The sequence below is a fragment of the Myotis yumanensis genome, unplaced genomic scaffold (assembly GCF_028538775.1).
Source record: "Myotis yumanensis isolate MYYU_CA2020_CCGP unplaced genomic scaffold, mMyoYum1.0.hap1 SCAF_14, whole genome shotgun sequence".
Lineage (NCBI taxonomy): Eukaryota > Metazoa > Chordata > Mammalia > Chiroptera > Vespertilionidae > Myotis > Myotis yumanensis.
Genome location: NW_027223765.1, coordinates 6742807 through 6764389, shown reverse-complemented (window position 1 = coordinate 6764389; position 21583 = coordinate 6742807). Strand labels below are relative to the sequence as shown.

Here is a 21583-nt window from a genome sequence, read left to right as displayed (position 1 = left end):
ATGATAAAGGGAGTCAGTTCATCAATCATAACAATCATAAATATATATACTAGTATACCCAACGTCAGAGCACCTAAAGATACTAAGCAAACACTAAATGATCTAAAGGGAGAAATAGACAACAATACAATAATAGTAGAGGACTTCAGTACTTTCAGTAGATCATCCAGACAGGAAAGCACTAAGGAAATGTTGGACTTAAAGTATATATCAAATGAATCAAACAGGCACATACAGAACATTCCATGCAACAGCAGCAGAGTATACTTCCTTCTCCAGCACACACCAAACATTCTTCAAGAGAGATCGTCTGTTAGGTTACAAAACAGTTCTTACCAAATTTAAGAAGATTGATGTCATACCAAATATCTTTTCCACACATTATGTTATGAAAGGAGAAATTAATAACAGGAGGAAAACTGGGATAGTCACAAATATGTGGAAGTTAAACAGCACATTCCTGAACAAACAATGGGTCAAAGAAGAAATCTTTGGTAGCTTGGTAACTCAAAGCCATCAAAGTCTACATACCCTTTGGTCCAGCAATCGTACTTTCGTTCATTTATCCTAAAGGAGAACCATGGATAAGCAGCCCAGGTATCGAAGTGCAGTTCATCAAGCATTGTATTTGTACTGTAGGAAAAGATTGACACACCCTAATGGTCCAGCAATAAGGGGATCTTGCAGAAAAGGAGGGGATGAGGTCCAGAAACATTGGAATAGCAAAGACAGATTGGTCCACATACCAGCAAGTGGGTAGATTTGATGTCAAGAAGTTGAAGAGGTTTTCTTTTATAGTCTGTGTGGGGTTTTTCCCCCCTCCTCTCTCTAGCTCTCTGACTAGAAGGCAGGTTTTTCTTCTGGAAGTGAGGGGATAAGGGCATTGGAGTTTCAGGATTGTGGAGAGGGTTTGAAATAGCTATCGCATAGAATGGAAGAGAAAAGAATGTGAATAGAAAGGATCCGCAGGCAGCATTAGAGACCTGGGTAAAGTCAGAGATCACGAACATTTACCTGAGACATAGAATTTGTAAGAGAATTCAGCAATCTTGCAAATAAATGCAAAATTAAAATCCATTCTATTCTAAGAGAAGGTTGGTTAGTAGCCGCTCTGCTCATAGATCCACATCACTCAGCATAATTACACAATACAGCTCAAATGGTTCTGGGATTCACGCTAGAACTCCCTATGTCAGGAGTTTTTAGTTTAGCCATTAATTTGCCATAAACTAAATTTGCAGATGAATCTCAAACCTGATGGGGGGAGGTGGAGGGATAAAATGGAAATTAATACCCATAATAGAAGCAAAGAATGTGAAATGAAGACTTAGCAAGAAACTACAGATCTCCAAGAGATCTAGCAGTTTGCTAGTAGGAAAGATAGTGTAAAGATGAATTCCTCCAGAGTTAAGGTAGAAATTTAATGTAATTCAAATAAAAATCCAAACTGGGTACTTATTAACTTTCATAAATGATTTTTAAATATATATTTGATTCATTTTTTACAGAGAGGAAGGGAGGAGAGGGATAGAGAGTTAGAAACATCGATGAGAGAGAAACGTCAATTCAGCTGCTTCCTGCACACTCCCTACTGGGGATGTACCTGCAACCAAGGTACATGCCTTTGACCGGAATTAAACCTGGGACCCTTCAGTCTGCAGGCCGACGCTCTATCCACTGAGCCAAACCAGTCAGGGCCATAAAGGATTTTTAAAATCATCTGATAAAATAAAATCAAGAATAATTTCACATGCCGAAACCGGTTTGGCTCAGTGGATGGAGCATCGGCCTGCGGACTGAGGGGTCCCGGGTTCGGTTCCGGTCAGGGGCATGTACCTGGGTTGCGGGCACATCCCCACTGGGAGATGTGCAGGAGGCAGCTGATCGATGTTTCTCTCTCATCGATGTTTCTAACTATCTCTCTCCCTTCCTCTCTGTAAAAAATCAATAAAATATATTTTTTAAAAAAAGAATAATTTCAGAATGTTTAGAAAAAAATAAGAGGAATGAAGAGGGCCTATCTGTTAAGATATTACATTATGTCTTAAAGGCACAGTAATTAAATTTGTGAATATTGATACAAGATACAATGAAATAGTCCAGAGTATATCCTAGAATATATTAAAATTAAACTATTCGTTTTATGATTTGCACCCACCTCTCCCCTCTGATTGTGAAAAAATCACTTCTTAGTAAAAGGCTCACTTCTTCCTTTGGGGAGGAGAGAATGGAATTTGAATCCTTGTTCATTCACTATTTAGTCAACAAATAATTTTGTTGAAGGAAGAGCTGCACTATAGCAAGAATAAGGGAGGAAAGTTCCCCGCTCTCATGGAGTTTACCTCCCATTGGAGGAAACAGCAGAGGAACATGGACATACATCCGGGGGAAGATGTCAGGTGATGACAAGGGCTAAGAAGAAGACTAACCAGAGGCCATGACGGCGGTGAGTTGGAAGGAGGCTGAGTCCTGGATGGTGTGACCAGGTGTCTCTGAGACCGAGACCTGGAGGACAAGGAGGAAAAAATCAAGCGAAGACCTAAAGGACAGGCTTATTAGGGGGAGGAACACATGCAAGGCCTTGACGTGAAAATGACCTTGACACCTTCAAGGAACAGGTTAAAGACCAGGGTGGCTGGAGCGAGGGGGCCAAGAGGAGAGTGATGGGGACGTGAGAGTGGGCAGGGGCCAGAGCAGGCAGGGCCACGCAAAGAATTTCGCTCTCTTCTGGGGAAGCACCTGGAAAGGTTTCAGTGGAGGAGTGACAAGGGGGACCTTACACATATCAAGTCACCCTGGCTGCCATGTGCCACCTCCTTTCCCGGTGATCATGGAAAGTGGTTTCATGTCTTGTTGGGCTTCTTCAGAGCTGCGTGCGTGCCCCGGGGGCACCCTGGTTACCGCCAGCAGTGGGAAAATGTTTCCAGTCGGTATCGGGAACCATTTTTTTCTGAGGAATAGCCAACATACAAAAGCAAAATACATTGATGTCCACAGTCACCTCCTCAGCCAGGACAGGAAGCCCCACCTGCTCTACACCTGCCAGGCAAGGTCTGGTCGAAGGTCATGGCCCCAGAGGCCCCTCCTCTCTCATCTGCACCAAGTCCTGCAGTGGCCTTGCTCGGGTGGCCCACATCAACAACAGGGAGTCTACCCAGGAAGGGCAGGGCCATGCACAGACCAGTGGCTTTCCTTCTAGAGCTAGACTGCAGATGGCACGTTTTAGAAAATGCATTTCTAGAATTACCGTCTTAAAATGGTTTATTTCTTTCATAAGTGGCTTGACCATCAAAATGAGGATGAGTTAAGAAGCCACCCGAGGGGCCTGCTGTCTAACCTCCCTTACGCTTTGTTTCGGTTAATTACACATGCTAACTTAGTAGGTTCGTGCTCCACTTTCATCCCCTCTCTCCGTCAAGTCCCTCTTCGGGACAGGAGTCTGTTGCTGGAGAGCGTGTTTTGACGGGCTGTAGAGGCGTCGCCGGAGCGCCTTCTGTTTCATGAGAATATTGCAACATATTTGCATTGAATTTTTCTAGCAGATTTCTGTCAGCTATTTAGGAGGACATACGGGGTTTCTTTTCTCACCCTTGAAAAAGGGAGAAAATACACGAGATCAGGGCATTTGGACACGTGTCCTTGCCTGCTCTGACGTCTGGTAGCAGCCTTTGCTAGAGCCGGGACAGCGCCTGTGGGCTGGGGCAGAAAGTGATGGTGTCACACTCAGAGCGGAATTTCTCAGAGACCTCATCCGTCTTCACTCTGCGTGTCCTTGGCGGCCCAGGCCCGGATGGGCTCCGAAGGGCTCGGCGCAGGAGCCTGTCATGGGTAGACCTCAGGCTCCGTGGTGCGGTTGGTCATTGCCAGACCATCGAGCTCATTCTGAGCCATGTCCCGTGGTGGAGGCTGCAGAACCACCCGAGGGCCCTTCTCTTGCTGACCTGCTGTTCTCTGGTCCGATTACTCAGTTCAGTTCTATTCCATCATCACTTTCTACAGTACATCGGGCCCCGGGAATTAGGCACGTGGAGGCGGGATATGACAGGTGGGGAGGAGTGTGGATTTCAGAGACCAACGTCTCTGGGCTCAAACCCCAGCACGGTATCTTCCTCACTGAGCCAGGGTCTCTCCACCTCCGAAGAGAGGATGAAAGCACCCACCGCGTGAGGCTGTTGTGAGGGTTAAATGAAATGATGAGGAGCCTGTCACACTGGGCGCAGGAGGGAGCCGCATTAACTCCAAGCTGGCTTCCTTCTCTCCTCTCCTCTTCCCCTCCAAGGGTCGCAGGAGCAGCCTTCTGCAGGGAGAGGACGTGGCCCCGAATGTATTTATGTAACTTTAATGGCTAAAGGGCTTTTCCCCTCTGCATGGAGTTCCCCCCAAAGGGCCAGCTTGGGATGCCCACCGCCCCCTACTCGCCCCCGAAGGAACATCCATGCATCACCAGGCTGAAAGGAAGACCGGAGGGCCCCACATTTCCTTGTTTTTACTAAAGCCAACTATGAAGATTGTGCCCCCTGAACCCACTCGGGAAACTTGACATCAGAAATAATGGATGCAAGGGAGAGACTACACAGATGACTAGAGACTGCCCCGTTTTGGCATTTGGTCACCGTTCTGTCTCTTGGGTTGTAAGAAAGGAACTTTGAAATATTACATTTTTCCTTATTTCAAAAGCCTAATGACCGTTCTTTCTCTCCTGGCATTTAAGCCTCCTTTCTTCCTTTCTTCCAGGTCGCTCTTCCCCCTGCAGCCCCAGCACCGTTGTTCCCTTTCCAGAATAGCGTGCTCTCATCCTTCCATCCCCACTGCGGCCGCCCCACCTGCGCCCTTCTGACCTTTGACTCAAGCTGCCGTAATCATTTTCTGTGCTTTTCTCTGACAGTCAGAACCAGCTTTCTAAGGGGCAGGCTCCTCAGGCCGGCGTGTTGAGACCTGGGCTTTGAAATCAGGCGGGCCTGGGTGCAAATCCTGGCTCCTTCCCCCGACAAACGCCATCACTGCTCTAAGCCTCAGTTCCTCATCTGTAAGACTGAGTGAGCCTAGTACCTGTATCTGCGGCCAGGCAAATAAAGAAGGGATCCCAGAGCCCAGGCCTTTTCAGAGGGAACTGCACGTGTGTCCAGCCCTTAATAAGATTGGTTGTTTAATTTGCATTTCTTTGATCACTTGAATCTGGTTACTGCCAGGGTTCACGGCTAGTCTCATTCCACTGTCTGTGGGGCCCTTGGCCACAGAGGCCTTTGGCCAACTTTCCTGGTCTGCGGTAGCCCCTTTTCCTTCGCTGGTTTCCCCACACTCCCCCCTCTGCCTTATTAGGTGCCATGACACTCACATCAGACCCCTCCGATAATTAATATCTGAAGGAATGTCAGCTGCTGTGATAGAAAGCTCACTCTCGCTCTCAGACTGTGCTTGTTTTTGCCATTCCCTCCGTGTCTCGGGGCTGTGAGCAACAGGGAAGAAAGGGTCCTTAGTGTTTCCTTCTCCCCCACACAGGGCTCCCTGCCGGCACCCTGAGTCCCCACCAGCATTTTATCTGAACAAATGCTGTCCAGTGCCTCATGCAGCTTTACTTAACAGAACTGTGGATGGTGCTGTCTCCTTTTAACTCGGGCCTGGGCAGGGGGCAGGACATTGACATAACAAGTCAGCGTCAGCCCTGTAGTGGATCTTCCCATCTTTGTTACGGGGCCAGAGTCTGCTAAGGAACAGGGGGTTGGGCGCCCTGCTCCTGTCAGGGAGCTAACAGAGTCCCAGTGATCTATGCTTCCGGGCCCACCCCACATCCCAGCAAGCAGCCCGCTCCTGGGCAACAGACAGAAGCACGTGATTCCCCACAAGCGCTTGTGGATTCCAGGTTGTGTTTCCCAGTAGAGAGCAAGACTGGCACACTCGCCGCACAGATCGATCTTGTCCAGTTTCCAGTGACTTATTTTTCAGTCACTTCCCCTTTAACCAGACCACAGGCCTTCCAGTCCTCACTCGAGTCAATAGCGAAAGGATGTCATCTGGTCAAGTGGCTAGGGTAAGGCTAAGGGCATGTCATGAGGGCAGGGACTCTATCCAGTGTCCACTGCTTGTCCCGGCACCTAGAACAGAGCCTGCATCCCAGTGAGCCCCCAAGAAAGCATGTAGGATGAACAGCGGGGACTGCAGACAAACTGCAAGTGTGTAACTCGCAGATGGCATCCTTATCAGAAACACATGCCTCTGGGCCACGTTTAGGATTGAATAAACAAGGCTGTTTATGGATGGAATGGAACCATGCCTCTCAGGCAACACTGATGACCAACTTACTGCTTTGATATCATATGTTCCACTGGAATAAGGAGGGAGATCACTCTTTTGGTTTAAGCACCTTTTAAGTCCTTCCCGTTAATAACCTTGGTTGTTAATGACCCTGGACTCATTGGAGACTGGTTTACATGTCCACTCTTTTCCTTCCATCATGCTGTGGTCTCGCTTGCTTCCTCCCTGCATCTCTTAGTCACATGTCTTTCTTTTCGAAGGATGTGCAAGGGCACCTCTTCTACCACCTAAGGGGCACGTTTTCTAAATTCCTGCTTTATTTATTAAGAGAAGGGTATCAAATCTTCTTGCACACCTGCAACGTTGCCTTTTCTAAAATGGACTTGAGCAAACAGCAGCAACTGTTTCATGCCAAAATCCTTTTGAGCCCAATTCATCTCCAAGTTCTGCCGCATCAAGATACAGGGCCCTGGTTTGTCCTAACGTGAAGAGTTGGCCCTGGCTGCTCCCGTGGGTACTGCCTTTATTCTGATGGTTCTGGGTCACCCTCCCTTCATCCCCTTCTCCTGACGCCCAAGACTTTGTTTGTTTGTTTGTAACAAAGTTCCTTGAAGTTTGGCTGTTGAGTCAGTCCAGCAGCACAGACAGGCTGGGAAGGGGCCCACTGAGCGAATATGCCCTCTCCTTAGGATGACGTGTCAGGTAAGAGACCATGTGCCCCAGCAAGTACCCCAGAGCCAGCTTCTAAACTGTGGATTTGGCCACGAACCTGTCCCTTAGACACTTTGATTCCTTAGACAAAACCTGTAGTATAATCTACTTTAAGGAAAAAGTTTACAAAATCAAGCCATAACCATCATTAATATTTCAGCCAGGATAAATGGGGTAGTTACCTTAGAACAGTGATGGCGAACCTTTTGAGCTCGGCGTGTCAGCATTTTGAAAAACCCTAAGTTAACTCTGGTGCTGTGTCACGAATAGAAATTTTTTGATGTTTGCAACCATAGTAAAACAAAGACTTATATTTTTGATATTTATTTTATATATTTAAATGCTATTTAACAAAGAAAAATCAACCAAAAAAATGAGTTCGCATGTCACCTCTGACACGCGTGTCATACGTTCACCATCACTGCCTTAGAAAGTACCAAAGGCATTAAAATTCCAGGTTTTCTTGAAACATTTTACTGGTCAAAAAGCAAAACAACAACAAAATGCCTATGGGCAATATTCAACTTCCAATTTATAAGCCCTGTGATGGGGTTAAAAATTGATTATAGATGGAATTCATTACTGCCAAACAACATTGAAATCCAGCTTATTGCTTGATGTCATATATTCAGATGAACTCAAAGATGCAGACAATTCTTTGGGGTTGAAGTACTTCTGCTCCATTCATGACCTTGGTCCAGATCTGGAGCCATGAATGAATGTAAAAGCTAGAAGCAACTGTGTTTGTTAGGAATATGTTCAGCCATAAATAACAGAAAATTTGGCCAAGAGTGACTTCAACAGATAGGAAATTATTTTTTTCCTATAACAAAGATGTTCAGGAGCAGGTAGTAGAGGATAATGCTACCTGGGCTTCAGCCTTTCTGATCCACCTTACTCAGCATTTTCGTATTTATCCTCACCTTTCTCATAACTGTACATCTGTGATCAAGTAGAAAGAAGTAGGGAAGAGGAGCATCAGCTGCATCTATTCACCTGTTAGAAAAAAGCAGCTTTTCTAGAAACCTCCTCTGTAGGCTTTCCCTTCAGGCCCATTGGTCAAAACTATGTCACATGACTGCCCCTAGCTGCAAGGGAGGCTGAGAAATGGAGTATTTTTCTGTTCAGCCTCTATGCTGGAGGAGAGCCAGGAAGAATGGGCCAGCGAATGGGCCAGGTGTGTGCAAGTTAACACACAGTGGCTAGCAAGACCCTGCAGAGGAACTCTTTTCCTATACGCTCATTGTACAGATGACCAAACTGAGTTTCAGAAATGGGATATAACTTGCCCAAGATCCTGTAACAAGATGAAGTTAGAGCCAGATGTAGAGCCCAGGTCTCCTAACTTCCTGTCCAGAAAGCTGCCCACTGGACCACGCTGTGGTTGCATTTGACAGAGTCTGTGACTGAAGCTCTGTGGAGGAAGTAGGATGTCATCCAGAAAGTGAGGTGATGGATATAAAGCTCTCAGCAGTGGGCAGAAGACATGGTAGCTTCCTCTTGAGCTTTCCTTCCTCCCTCCCGAAGATGCTGAGATAATTCAGCGTGAGTCCCAAAAGCCAGGCCAAGTCAAATCAGGCCTCCTGAGTCCCCCGCTGCTGTGTAGATTGCTTAGCTTCTCGTTCCTTTGGCACATTAACGTTTGTGTCTGTTATAATGGAAGCAATCTCATGACGAGCGCCATGATAATGTAGAATTTCCACATCGTTGTTAATGTGCTGTTCTTGTCTTCTGTCTCCTTCTGTTATTGGACCAAACAGAAGTATTCTGCTGTTTCTCTCTGCAACATCTCCACAGAAGTCCTGAAAGTCATCAATGCCACGGAGGAGTTGATAGCAGAGTCGACAGGGCCCTGGGAGTTCCCACCTGGCCCTCCTGACAGAGAGAAGGGGACATTTCCTCTTGGGACAGACCAAGTGAGACTGGATGAGCAGCTGACCTCCCTGGAAGAAAACGTAAGATGGTGTGGATGTGCCTTGTCTGGGGCAAGCACATGTGAAGCAGCAGCTGATGGAGTTATAGCTCGTCACAAAGAGTGCAAGGACACACACATACACACCCCCACCACCAGAGCAAATACATTCTCAGGAAGGGTCTTGGGCTGGGGTCCTGCCTACAAGTGATTTGTTAGGGAAGTGCTCCCAGGATAGGCTAGGAAGGGAGGGAGGAAAGAAAGGGAGAGGGAAGAAGCCAGGTGAAGGTATGATCTTAGACAAAGAGTAGCTTCAATCTGCTCCTGCAGGGAGCTCGGGGATTTAAGTTGCCTCTCAGAGTTGTCTGACCTACGACAAAGGAACGGGCCCTTCCTACAGCCAGCAGGCTCTCCATTCTCTTTGTATATGCAGCAAGGTGTCTACAGTAGCCAAGGACAGTCTTGTGTGTAGATTTGAGCTATTGGGAACAAAAGCACACTGAAGCTTGGGGGTGAGGAGTGGGCATGGATGGGGCTATGCAGAGACTATAAAAGGGATGTGTGGGGATCCAGGTAGAGCGTGGCCAGCGCCATTGTAGGAGATGAGAGTAGTTGCCCTCAGAATTCAGGTTACGACAACTGGTCTGCCCTGCTACCAGATAAGTCTGCTGGGAATAGAGTTTTCTATCCTTCCAACTTGTGAGGACAGAAAGAATGTCATAGATTCTTACGTGTAAATATCCACAATCATTGCTGAGCATTTCCATAAAGGTCCAATGAGAATTTTCCAGCAACACAGACCAGGGGCGACACAGAGTCCCCATCACCAGCTGGCATAGTCCTGCCCACGAAACGGGTATCAAACCAAGTCAGCTGATTCCATCTTTGCAGACCCAGCCGACTGAACCCTGGTGTGGGGGTGCGCTAATGAGTGCTGTGCACAGAAATCAGAAACTGTTCTTAGAGGGAATTTTTGCTAAAAGTTGAAACAACAAATCAAAATACCTCAAAGTTTTACCCCCCCCAAAAAAAAGCCAATCTTTGTTTCACTTTAAAAATTGAAGATTTTCTCCCTTTGGATTCCCCTGAAACCAAAGCGTGTATCGATCAAAGCGCTTGCCTCACTCTGCTGGACTTTTTGTCACCCATTTGTCTTCCCTTCGATCGGCATCATTGACACTTTTTGGTTAGTAATTCTTTGTCAGAAGGGGCTGTCCTACACATTGTAGGATATTTAGTAGCATCCCTAGTCCCTCTCCGTTAGATGCCAGGAGCAGCACCCTCCTAGTTGTTTTTGGTTTTTTTATTGATTTTTAGAGAGAGAGGGAAATGGGGAGGGATAGAGAAATGGAAACATCGATGAGAGGAACATCATCAATCAGCTGCCTCCTGCCAGGCCCCTCCTAGTTTTGTTTTTTTTTAATATGTTTTCATTGATTTCAAAGAGGAAGGGAGAGGGGGAGAGAGAGAAACATCAATGCTGAGAGAGAATTTCTGATCAGCTGCCTCCTGCATGGTCCCTACTGGGGATCGAGCCTGCAACCTGGGCATGTGGCCATGACCAGAATTGAACGTGGGACCCTTCAGTCCACAGGCTGACACTGTACCCACTGAGCCAAACCAGCATAGTACCCTACTAGTTCTGACAATCAAAAATGTCTCCAGCCCAGCTGCTATTGCTCAGTGGTGGAGCATTGACCTATGAACCAGGAGGTCACTATTTGGTTCCTGGTCAGGGCACATGCCCAGGTTGTGAGCTCGATCCCCAATAGGGGGCATGCAGAAGGCAGCTGATTAATGATTCTCTCTCATCATTGATGTTTCTGTCTCTCGCTCCCTCTCCCTTCCTCTCTGAAATCAATAAAAAAATGTTTTTAAAAAAATGTCTCCAGACATTGTCAAATGTTAGAAGGGGCCATGTGGGGAGGCGGGGAGCACAATCACCCGCAGGTTGGGAACCAGACTTGTGCATTCCTGTACACGGGGCCTGCTGGCTCCATCTGTAGCTCTAGCCCTCGGCCACAGCCTGGCTCACACTGGAGGGGCCCAGAGAATGCTCATCTGAAGTAGGATTTCATCTGATGAATGGAGTCCTTTGTGAAGAAATGATTATGCCTAACTTGCAAGGCCTCCATTCCTTCACTGTGTCTGTCATTCAGTTCTTTCAGTGCTGACCGTCCCAAAATGGCCCTGACCCCGGACACACTGCACTGAAAAGGTTAAAGCAGTGGTTCTCAACCTTCTGGCCCTTTAAATACAGTTCCTCATGTTGTGACCCAACCATAAAATTATTTTCGTTGCTACTTCATAACTGTAATGGCGCTACTGTTACGAATCGTCATGTAAATATCTGCTATGCAGGATGGTCTTAGGCGACCCCTGTGAAAGGGTCGTTCGACCACCAAAGGGGTCGCGACCGACAGGTTGAGAACCCCTGGGTTAAAGTGAAGCTATGTTTCCCTGGGAAAGGGTTGCTTTTTTTTTTTTTTTTTTTTACAAAGTATGGTATAAAAAACACAACGTGTGAAGTAATCGGGATTTAAATGATAATGGTCAGTCCCGTGGCACACTTAATGCAAAGAGAGCTCAGCACGCCTTTCTCTTCCGCAAGGAGCATGTTGAAGAATGTCCTTGTCGGACTTTTTGTAAGATCTTCTCATGGTGCCTTATGTTTCTCTCCTTGGGTTTGTTAACACTTTCGGTGTGAAAGGCATCCTCTTACCCCCGATCCAGGATGTCACCGATCCCCGCAGGGACAGGACGATCCCCGCAGGGACAGGACGGAAGCTCACAGGCCAGGGTTTGTAAAGTACCGCTCCCCTGCCCAGTCCCTCCCCCGCCCCAGCTGCCTCTCCTGTCCCCAAAGAGTTAACTGCCTTCCTCCTCCTCCTCCTCCCCTTTCCCCCTCCAGCTGCCAGTTTCACCTCAGAAGGAACTCTGTCTAGTTCCTTTGAATTTGAGGGGGTTTGAGTCCAAGAAGGGATGGCTTTTCTTTACCTCTTTAGTTCACTGATCACAGCGCCAGAACAGGCTGCTTGGCTCTGCGGGTTCCAGATGGAATTCATCGAGCGAGCGGCGGCGGGAGAGGGCAGGGCTGCTTCTCAGGCTGGCCTCTGGGTGCAGCCGATTGCATTAAGCCGAGCTTTTGTCTGGCTCTTCTAAAGAGCACCCCTCGGTCCTCCGAGCCTTCCCCTTTGTGCGAGAAACCCGGGGGACCATCAGAAATAGAAACGGTGACACTTACTCTCGCCTTCTGAACGTCGGCTACCACAGACCAGGACTCCTAGATGAAAGAGATCGTTGGCTTAAGAATGTTTCGCCTTTAAAAATACCTCTGAAGGCTTCAGAGCTGCCTAAGATAAAAATGTCACATTCTGATGCCGAATCTCCTGTTTTCATAAACTGCCTCGTTCATCCATTTAATGAGAGGGAGGCATGGGGATTTCAGAATCCCCTTCGTCTCTCGGCTTTGACACGTCTCACCGGCTGTTGGAGCCAGCCCTGTGAAATCGGCTCTTTCTTCCCAAAAGGCAGCAGGAACCTGGGCCAACCCCAGCCTCCCCTGCACACACAGTGGGGCTTCGGTTTCTTGGGCTGAATGCCTGGGTCTCTCAGTGCTCTTGCTGAGAGCTGGGAAGTATAGGGCTCTATTGTGCCGGTTGGGGTCTGGCTGGAAGAGGAGAGTTTCAGGAAAGGATGAGTAACTGGGGTGTGCTCAGGGTTAAGGGTTGCTGTAGCATCCAGAGAGCAGCCATAGGAGGAAGCCGACACCAGCCCTAAGCAGTGTAGCCCAGGGAGAACTGGATTCTGGAAGAGCGCCCCCTAGTGGAAGCTGTCAGCCTGGGGCTCAGGCAAGGAGAGAGCCCAGGAAGGCTCTAACTTCTGTCTTCTCCTGCCTTTGATATTTTGCTGGTGTCTCCTCTTGACCAAACCCATCCCAGTCAGCAAGGGAGCCTTGGTGATGAAGTTCATGTAGACCAGCCCTATATAAAACAAAGCAGGGCAGAGAAGGATGGAAAATGTATCTAGGGATCAATAGGGAACCACTTAGCATGACCATTCTTGGGCCTGTGGTGTAAACACTAGGGACCAACAAGGGCCATCTTGTGAGTGGGAAGGACCAGTCGGCTCCCTCACCCTCCCATCCCCATCTGAGCACCGTTCTTATTCTTATCTTTGCTAAATGACAGAGACAGCCTGAGGTACCCCTAATTCCCAGCCACAGAGGCCATGGAGGGACCATCCAAACTTCTCTCTTAGCTCTATTCTGTAACTCTCAGCAACACCAAATATGTTAGCCATGTATTCTGCAACCAGTGGCAGCTGCCCCACCAGGACCCAGCTCTGCCCCAGAATCCAGGACCAGACAAAGATGTTGGTCCTCCTCTTCCTCAAGGCTCTCGTAAACCCCACAGCACAGGAGAGCATGCGGCACTAGAACTGTGCTTCTCAGATGGTTCTCTGACCTCCGAGAGCAAGGAAAGAAAGACTGTCCCCTAAAGTGGGTTTCCTGGAAGCCAAACCCAATAATATGCTCTAAGATCAAATAAGTTTGAGAAACCTATATGTTAGTACATGAAAGACCGAGACATCCTACAGGAAAGAAATCTGCTTAATTCTCTTTATGACCACAAAGTCCTTTTTTAATGAAACATCTGTTCTCCTCCCTTGAACCATTTTGAGAAAGACTTGCTGAACCAGGACCAGTCAGTGGGGTCATTCTCATCAGTGACTAGGGTATGGAGAGGACAGACTACTCAGACATGGTAACCATAGTTTTCACCAAAAATGGGCCTGTATTAAGCAAGCAATTCCGGGTTAATGTTTTTCAGTGGGTTATTTTTTAAGGTTAGAATAACATTTTCATTATATAACGTGCTAAATGTTGTTATTTCAGCCCTGCATTTCAGAACCAATGTCATGTCATCCTCTAACCCAGTGGTTCTCAACCTTCCTAATGCCACGACCCTTTAATACAGTTCCTCATGTTGTGGTGACCCCCAATTTCATTGCTACAAATTGAACATAATTAAAGCATAGTGATTAATCACAAAAACAATATGTAATTATATATGTGTTTTCTGATGGTCTTAGGCGACCCCTGTGAAAGGGTCGTTCGACCCCCAAAGGGGTCAGGACCCACAGGTTGAGAACCGCTGCACCACATTAATTCTAGTACCTGTATGTCAAAGTTTGACATGTAAAAGTCATAACATTCCAAACAAGATTACCGTAGCCTCACAGGGCAGGGTGGATTAAGGCATGGGGTCTGGCATCAGCCCGCCAGAGCTCAAAACCAGGCTCCACCACTTCACAGCTAGGAGACCTGGAGAAGTCCCTGAACTTCTAGGACACAATGTTCTCACCTCTAATACAATGATGGTACTGGTACCTCCCTCAAGGGTTTATGCCATGAGCATTAAATAAGTCACACAAAGCCCTTGGTTCGGCACTTGGCTCAATAAGCATGTGTCGTTGACATCATCACTATCATTGTCCTGCCGGCACCACCACCTTAGCGGTGAGTGCCTGTCTAGCCGGTGTCTGTGCCAACCCACAGAATCTCTCCTGGTGCCAGGAGAGCAGGGACACAGAGCAAAAGATGAACCTTCTGGCCTTTTGCTTTGTCTTGGGTCTGCAGAGCTGAGCTCAAGGCTGTGCCTCCTCCACAGGTGTACCTGGCGGCAGGCACTGTGTACGGACTGGAAGGCCAGCTGAACGAGCTGGAGGATGCCGCCCGCTGCATCCACAGTGGCACTGATGAGACCGAGCTGGCAGATCTGGAGGACCAGGTGGCCACGGCTGCAGCCCAGGTCCACCATGCTGAGCTCCAGGTAAGGACGCTCCTCTCTGCCCAGATGGGAGATCGCCGAGCAAAACGAGAGAGCACCCTATCTTCCACAAGAATCATTTCCAAGTCCTTTTATCTCTCAGTTCCTGCATTTCCAGCTCAGTTGCATGGATATGATCCTTCAGGGTGGATTCCTTTTAAAGTTCAGCCTTCCTTTGCCCAAATTCTAGCCTTGATAATATATCAGACTTCTCTTTAAAACCTATGCCACTTAGGGTTAGGGTCTAGCAGGAAGAAATATTATTTATGGATGTTTGGGAAGGTTTTGTTGTAATAATTAGTTACTCCTGCTTCCAAATTTTCCTAGGCTTAAATTATTGGGGCCAAATTTTATGGCAGGAAATCCTGGAATCCAAAATATCCTATGTTTGAAAGTGCCTATTAATTTGTTATTCATGTCTGAATTTTACAATGTTGTTATTAATAGCTAATGTCCAGTCTGCCTTACTCTGTGCCAAGGGTTGTATTAAGGATGCTGTCCACTGCATTATACAGGGTCACCATGTGGGCGTTCCTGGGGAAAGTCTCTCTTAACTCTTAGTGTCAGGAAAAGCGATTCTCCTGAGTGCTTGGTCTTTATCTTGTGGACATAGACGCCTACACTGATCTCTTTGCTTTGGCTCCCAGGAAACTCAGAGCAGGAAACTCCTCTTCTACCAAGTTTAAGGGTTATTGGGCATGCAGTCTTGGGCATAAAGTAGACTATAACTAGATGGATGGATGAATGGATGAGTGGATGGATGGATGGATGGATGGATGGATGGATGGATAGGAGGATAGATGGATAGTGGATGGATGGATAGATAGACAGATAGACAAGACATAGGCAAAAATCAACCCTCAGTAGTCTCCTCTCTCTTTGTCACTTGCCCTATGGACTAAAACTTGAAAAATTAACCCCTTCTTATCCAGAACCTGGTAGTGAGCAAACAGGAGGCCAGCAGTTTGCTCTCCCATTGAGCTGTCTCCCAGGGCCGTCTGAGCAAGGCCCTCTATCACAACTTCCAGACAAGATGGTGGGCATCTAATCCACACCAGTTGCAAATGACTGATAAAGGTTTAGCCTGCAACCTTTCTCAGAGGCTTGTGCAACTTATTGGGCTATAAACCAAAGCAATGCAGCTCTCACTGAAACTTGAGGAGTCAGACAGGAAGGCCTCTGGGAGCCCGAGAGGGGCAGGGGCTGCACCGCGGCCCCTCTGGTGGGGGCTGCAGGACAGCTATACTTGCATTCTTTCACCAGCTGCCACAGGCTTGGCCTTCACCTGCCTCCTCTTCTTTTTCTGACCAAGGCAGGCCCTCCTCGGGGCTAGAGGAAGCATCTCCCGAATTTGCTGACTTTTCAGTCCTTCTCTCTGCACTTCTTATAGCACTTGTCCCAGGAGGCTTTGTCCAAAGAAGCCCTCAGGAAATGACAGTAGAATTAGAGTTTGTCTTGAGCAGCACAAACAAGTTGAGGGATGGGGAAGGCAATGGGGACCTCGAGGTGGAGCACACACATGGCTGCTGGGCCTACGTTCAGGTTACTTATTTCATGCCCCAGCACCACTCAGTCTGCGCCATGTCAGCAGGTCAACCGTGATCCCCACCTCCTCCCTCAACTCTGCCAGTCTTCTCCTGCCCCTCCCACTGCCTCCCATGCCAGCCTTGGCAAGGCCTCTGAGCATGTGGCAAGAGCAGGAACACTGGCATCAATTCCAGTGTCTGCCCCAGACCAGCTGTGAGGTGGTGGGTGTATTACTTATCCCTCTGAACCACGGTTTCCTCATCTGTACAACCAAGGAACGGTTTCCCATGTCACCGGATTATGAATGAGTTCATGAATGAGGCACACTTAGTATAATGATGTGACAGCACATAATAATGCCATTTTCTAAGAGTAGGGACTGTGTCTTCTTTATCCCGGGGACAGGGATGGGCCAGGTTCTTTCTGGCACTGAGTGGGCTCATGCTCTCTCTTTGCCTTAAGACACTGTTGGGAGGAAATCCGAGCTCCTTCCTACCTTCGATGTTATAGTCAAGGAAACGGATGCCCAGAGAGAGGACGGAGTTTCTCAATAGGAAAGGTGGACTTGAGCCGGGAGTTGCTGGGGACCCCTTCTAGAGCTCAGAGCTGTGGTTTTGGATTCGTGATGCCATGGAAAAATGAAGCCGGACTTTCAAAGCCCACATCAAGTGTTACCTCCCACGGAAGCCTCCCCTGACCACCCACCCCAGATGGCCCTGGGCCAGGCGTCCCCAAGTGCCATGGGCTTCCATTTATCCCTAGGGGTACTCTGACATGGCTGACATGCTCTAGATCAGGGGTCCTCAAACTTTTTAAACAGGGGGCCAGTTCACTGTCCCTCAGACCGTTGGAGGGCCGGACTATAGTTTAAAAAAAAACTATGAACAAATTCCTATGCACACTGCACAGATCTTATTTTGAAGTAAAAAAACAAAACGGGAACAAATACAATATTTGTATTTGCATGTGGCCCGCGGGCCGTAGTTTGAGGACCCCTGCTCTCGAGCCACCAACTAGAACTTTAAACTTACAAAGAATAGCCTGTGTTTTATTTTCTCACTATAGCAGATGTAGAAGTTGAATGAATAAATGAGCATATATCAAATGTTTTTATGTAGAGAGAGAAAGGGGGGTGAGATGGAGAGAAACAACAATTGGCTGCCTCCTGCACACCCCCTACTGGGGATCAAACCTGCAGCCCGGACATGTGCCCTGACTGGGGATTGAACTGGCGACCTCTCGGTGCATGGGCTGACGCTCAATCAACTGAGCCACACCGGCCAGAGCAAAGCCGATTTATTCTTTATCGATGTATAACACTTTTAACGAAGAGTCTCCCCACCTGTGCTTTCTTCCTACTGATTCTGTCTTTCTGCCACATTCAGATTTCTGATATCGAGAGCCGTATCTCAGCCCTGACCATCGCCGGACTCAACATAGCGCCGTGTGTGCACCTCACCAGGAAGCGGGAGCAGAAGCAAAGGAACCAGGTGCGTTTGTCCCGCACTCGTTCTGTGGAAAACGTGGAAGATAACGTTTTCGGGCTTTGAGAAGGTGTGTTGACTGCTGTGTTCTCTTTGTAGGTGCAAACAATAGACACATCAAGACAGCAGAGGAGGAAACTGCCTGCCCCACCAGTGAGAGGTGAGCTCAATGAGAACCACAAAGCAACCGAAGGGTTAAGCGCGACTCTCTCACTTTGAGGAGCGGATCCAACGGATCCAACGGATCCAACTCCAACGATCCAACGGCAGGTTCTCACCTGGAGTTGCTCTTGTGGAGGGGCTTTCTCAGCTTGGATCCCTAAGAAGCAGACCCTGGGACAAGGATATGAGTGCAAGTGGTTTATCTGGGAGGTGACTGCAGTACGCACTAGTAGGGGAAGAGAGAAATGACTCGGAGAAGAAAGCCCACACAAGGCACTAAATACTGCTGGGAACTTCTGGGGGATGGTGCTGACTGCACCTCAGAGTTTCTTGCCCAAAGGGTATGAAGACGAGGTATTTCAACTCCCACCTATCACTGGCTGAAGGGTACTCCTGCAGGTCAATAGCTTTCTGGTACTTCTGACCTGCCTCGTGCATGGGCAATGGAGAGTGGCAGCGCTTGCATAGGATGTGTCAGAAGGTGCTGGAATATGACTGTCAGGGAGACGTGGGCAGGGCACCCAAAGCATCTAACCTGGAAGGGAATCTAGCGATGCCAGGTGTATCACCCTTATCCTGGACATTTTCAACAAGTTCTCTGGATTCAGGAGCCACATGACCATGATGATGCCAAAGCAGAAATCCTAGTTCTACAAATTAGAACAGCAGGAAGTCAGCAGATATATGTTGAAGTCTTGGTTCCACCATTCATTGTTAGATGGTTATTGAATGCCTACTTTATGGTCCACCAAAACTTCTACAATTAAAATTTATTATAGATCCATGACACCTTGTTTGAAAGCCTTAGGTCAATATGTGTTTCAGAATTTCTTGGACATTAGGGGAGAGGGGTTTGGAAGGCAGGATGGAGAAGGTAAAGGCATTAAGCAATTCAAATTAATAGGTACAGAGTGGTCACAGAGATATAGACCACAGCCTAGGGAATATAGTCAATAATATCGTGATAACTATGTGTGGGGCCAGGAGGGTACTTGCAGCATTGGGGGAACTCTATAAAGTACATGAATTTCTATCTACCATGCTGTACATCTGAAACTAATACAGAATAATATTGAGTGTAAACTGTAATTGGAAAAAAGGTAATATGATATATATACTGTATAATTTATAACAGCCTTCCCACCCCCACACCCCAGCCATGGTGTCATTAATATCCTGGCAAGAAGGCGTGAGAATGTTCACACTCAATGGGGTGGACAAGGACTCTAAAGGGCACATGGCCATTCAAGTTACATTTTGCCATCAGACAACTTTGGCTCCAAAGTTATAAATACATGCACTTTTTAGAGCATTTTATATTTCCAAATGGCAAATAAGAATTTATGAACTATATTAGATGATCTCTAAGCTACCTTTTCCCAGAAAGCTACTAATGGTACCCTATTTGGTAAAGCCACAGTCAGACCCGAGGACCAGAATGAGATTCCAGGTCCAGAACACAAGCCTGGGCAATCCAGACACCTGGTCTTTCTTCCTTAACAGTCGGTCCAGCTCTGGGTGACATTCCCATTTGTTTCCTTTCAGCTGAAAAAATGGCGGTATCTTCAGTGACCAACACAAAAACATTCAACCGCAACTTCATTCTCCAAGGCTCCTCGACAAACAGGAAAAGCACCGCCAAGGACCTGATGGTAAATGTTGTCTCTGTCCTAACGCCCGTCTCTCTCACTGGAGGTGGCACCTCCATTCTGTAGCCCTTCTGTCTGTGGCTTCCCTGCTTGAGCCCCAAGACCCCTCCTTGCTGCATGGTCTCCTGGCCTGTCGGTGGGGGTGATGGGGAGCTAAGAGAGGCGACGAACACCCTGCCGGGCATTGCCAACCTCTTTGATATATGGACACAGCCCCTCAACTGCATAACCACCTCCTTGTAGGAACCAATTTTGATAGAAGAGAAATGAAAATGTGGACACATGAATGTAAGGTCGGGTTGAGGTGCAGTGCAGGAGTTTTTATGCTGTTTTTGAACCATACTCACTCTTCCTTAAATTTCCCATTAGCCACCTGTGGTCCTGAAAAAAGGCAGCAACTGTCCCTAAATGAGGCAAAGAAAGGGACAGAAGATAATTTGCACAAACCCTGGAGGTCATATAGAGGTCGGGGAATCATAGATTATTTGCCTAAACACCCACATTTGCTTCGGAATTTTGGCAAATGCTCGATGCTACTTATAAGGGATGTGACGACCCAGCTAGACTGCCTCAGTGGTACCATTATGCTGCGGGCAGACATTGTCTGGAGTGACAAGACCAAAGCAAGGACAAGTATAACCTTTGGCCTTTTATGCATCACCAGTCACGCCCTTCCCCGTCCTCTTCCTCATCTCCTGTCTCCTGAGTGCACTGGTAACGGTAACAGCGCGATGCTGGCCGTGCTGTTTAGAATTACAACCACTGCACCTATGAGGCACCACGTGGCCGGGGCAGGCCATTCATTGCCTTTCCTTCCGTGGCCAGCCATTACCCCTGACCTTTCAAAGTCCAATTACCTTGCTCCTGGCCATTTCTTCGAAGAGCTAAAAGATTCATTATTACACTGAAAGGGCAGACCACTAGGGCTGGGGAAGGAACCTGTTATAAATCAGGTGGTTAAAAATAAATTACCTTTCGTGGAGCTAGAACATAGATCGGTGGTTGCCAGGGGCTGCGGGGACAGGGAATAGGAAGCAATTGCTCAGGAGGTGAGAGGTTTTACTTTACAGCGAGGGGAAGCTTTTGAAACCACACAGAGGTGGTGGCGGCACACACTGTGAACATACTAAACGCCACTGATTTGTTCATTCCCAAAGGGTTAATTTTATGTGAATTTCACCTTAATAATTTATTTATTTATTTATTTATTTAAAATATATTTTATTGATTTTTTTACAGAGAGGAAGGGACAGGGATAGAGGGTTAGAAACATCAATGAGAGAGTAAAACACCGATTAGCTGCCTCCCGCACTACTGGGGATGTGCCCGCAACCAAGGTATATGCCCTTGACCGGAATTGAACCTGGGACCCTTGAGTCCGCAGGCCGACGCTCTATCCACTGAGCCAAACCGGTCAAGGCAATAAATTATTTTTTTTAAATAAATTACCTTTAAATAACAGAGAGATTAAAATGAAAACATGGACAATATTTACTAAAGAAATGCAAACAAAAATGGAAATACTACTTTCAAGCAAAGTAGAATTCAAGACAAGAAGCATCTGCAGAGAAAAAACAAAGAGGGAAGGTGTTTTAATTTTGGTGAAATAAAGTCGATAACTCATGAGCCTTCCTTGCTTTGGCAAACAATAGAGCAAAACAATTAATTATGCCATGGTTGGTGACTTTAAAATTCCCGTAATTAAGATATTTATTTAACTGTGTACTTTACAGAAGGTTCACTTTCTTTCCAACCATCGATGGGCCATTTATAAAAACTGATTTTATACCAGCTACAAAGAAAATCTCAATAAATTCCAAAAAGTAGACAGTATAAAACTACCTTCTGTGACACTGATGATAAAAATAACCTAGAACAGTACACTGTTGAATAGAACTTTCTAAAATAATGGAAAGGCCACATGTGGTAGCCACATGTGGCTACTGAGCACTTAAAATATGGCCACTGCCTTGGAAGGACTGATCTTTACATTTTCATTTAATTTTAACCTAAATGTAAACAGCCACAAGTAGCTAGTGGCTACCATATTGGACA

General features: G+C 47.1%; 1 protein-coding gene across 2 annotated transcripts in view; it reads left to right on the top strand.

Annotated features, from left to right (window-relative positions):
- MYRIP (myosin VIIA and Rab interacting protein) overlaps window positions 1-21583 on the top strand; it is a 162044-nt gene that overhangs the window by 136509 nt on the left and 3952 nt on the right. For both annotated transcript variants that reach the window (XM_070391557.1, XM_070391555.1), the window contains 5 exons: window positions 8724-8918; window positions 14548-14709; window positions 17619-17723; window positions 17817-17877; window positions 19425-19531. In XM_070391557.1, the coding sequence (XP_070247658.1) occupies window positions 8724-8918; window positions 14548-14709; window positions 17619-17723; window positions 17817-17877; window positions 19425-19531 (630 nt within the window). The remainder of the gene's footprint in view (window positions 1-8723; window positions 8919-14547; window positions 14710-17618; window positions 17724-17816; window positions 17878-19424; window positions 19532-21583) is intronic.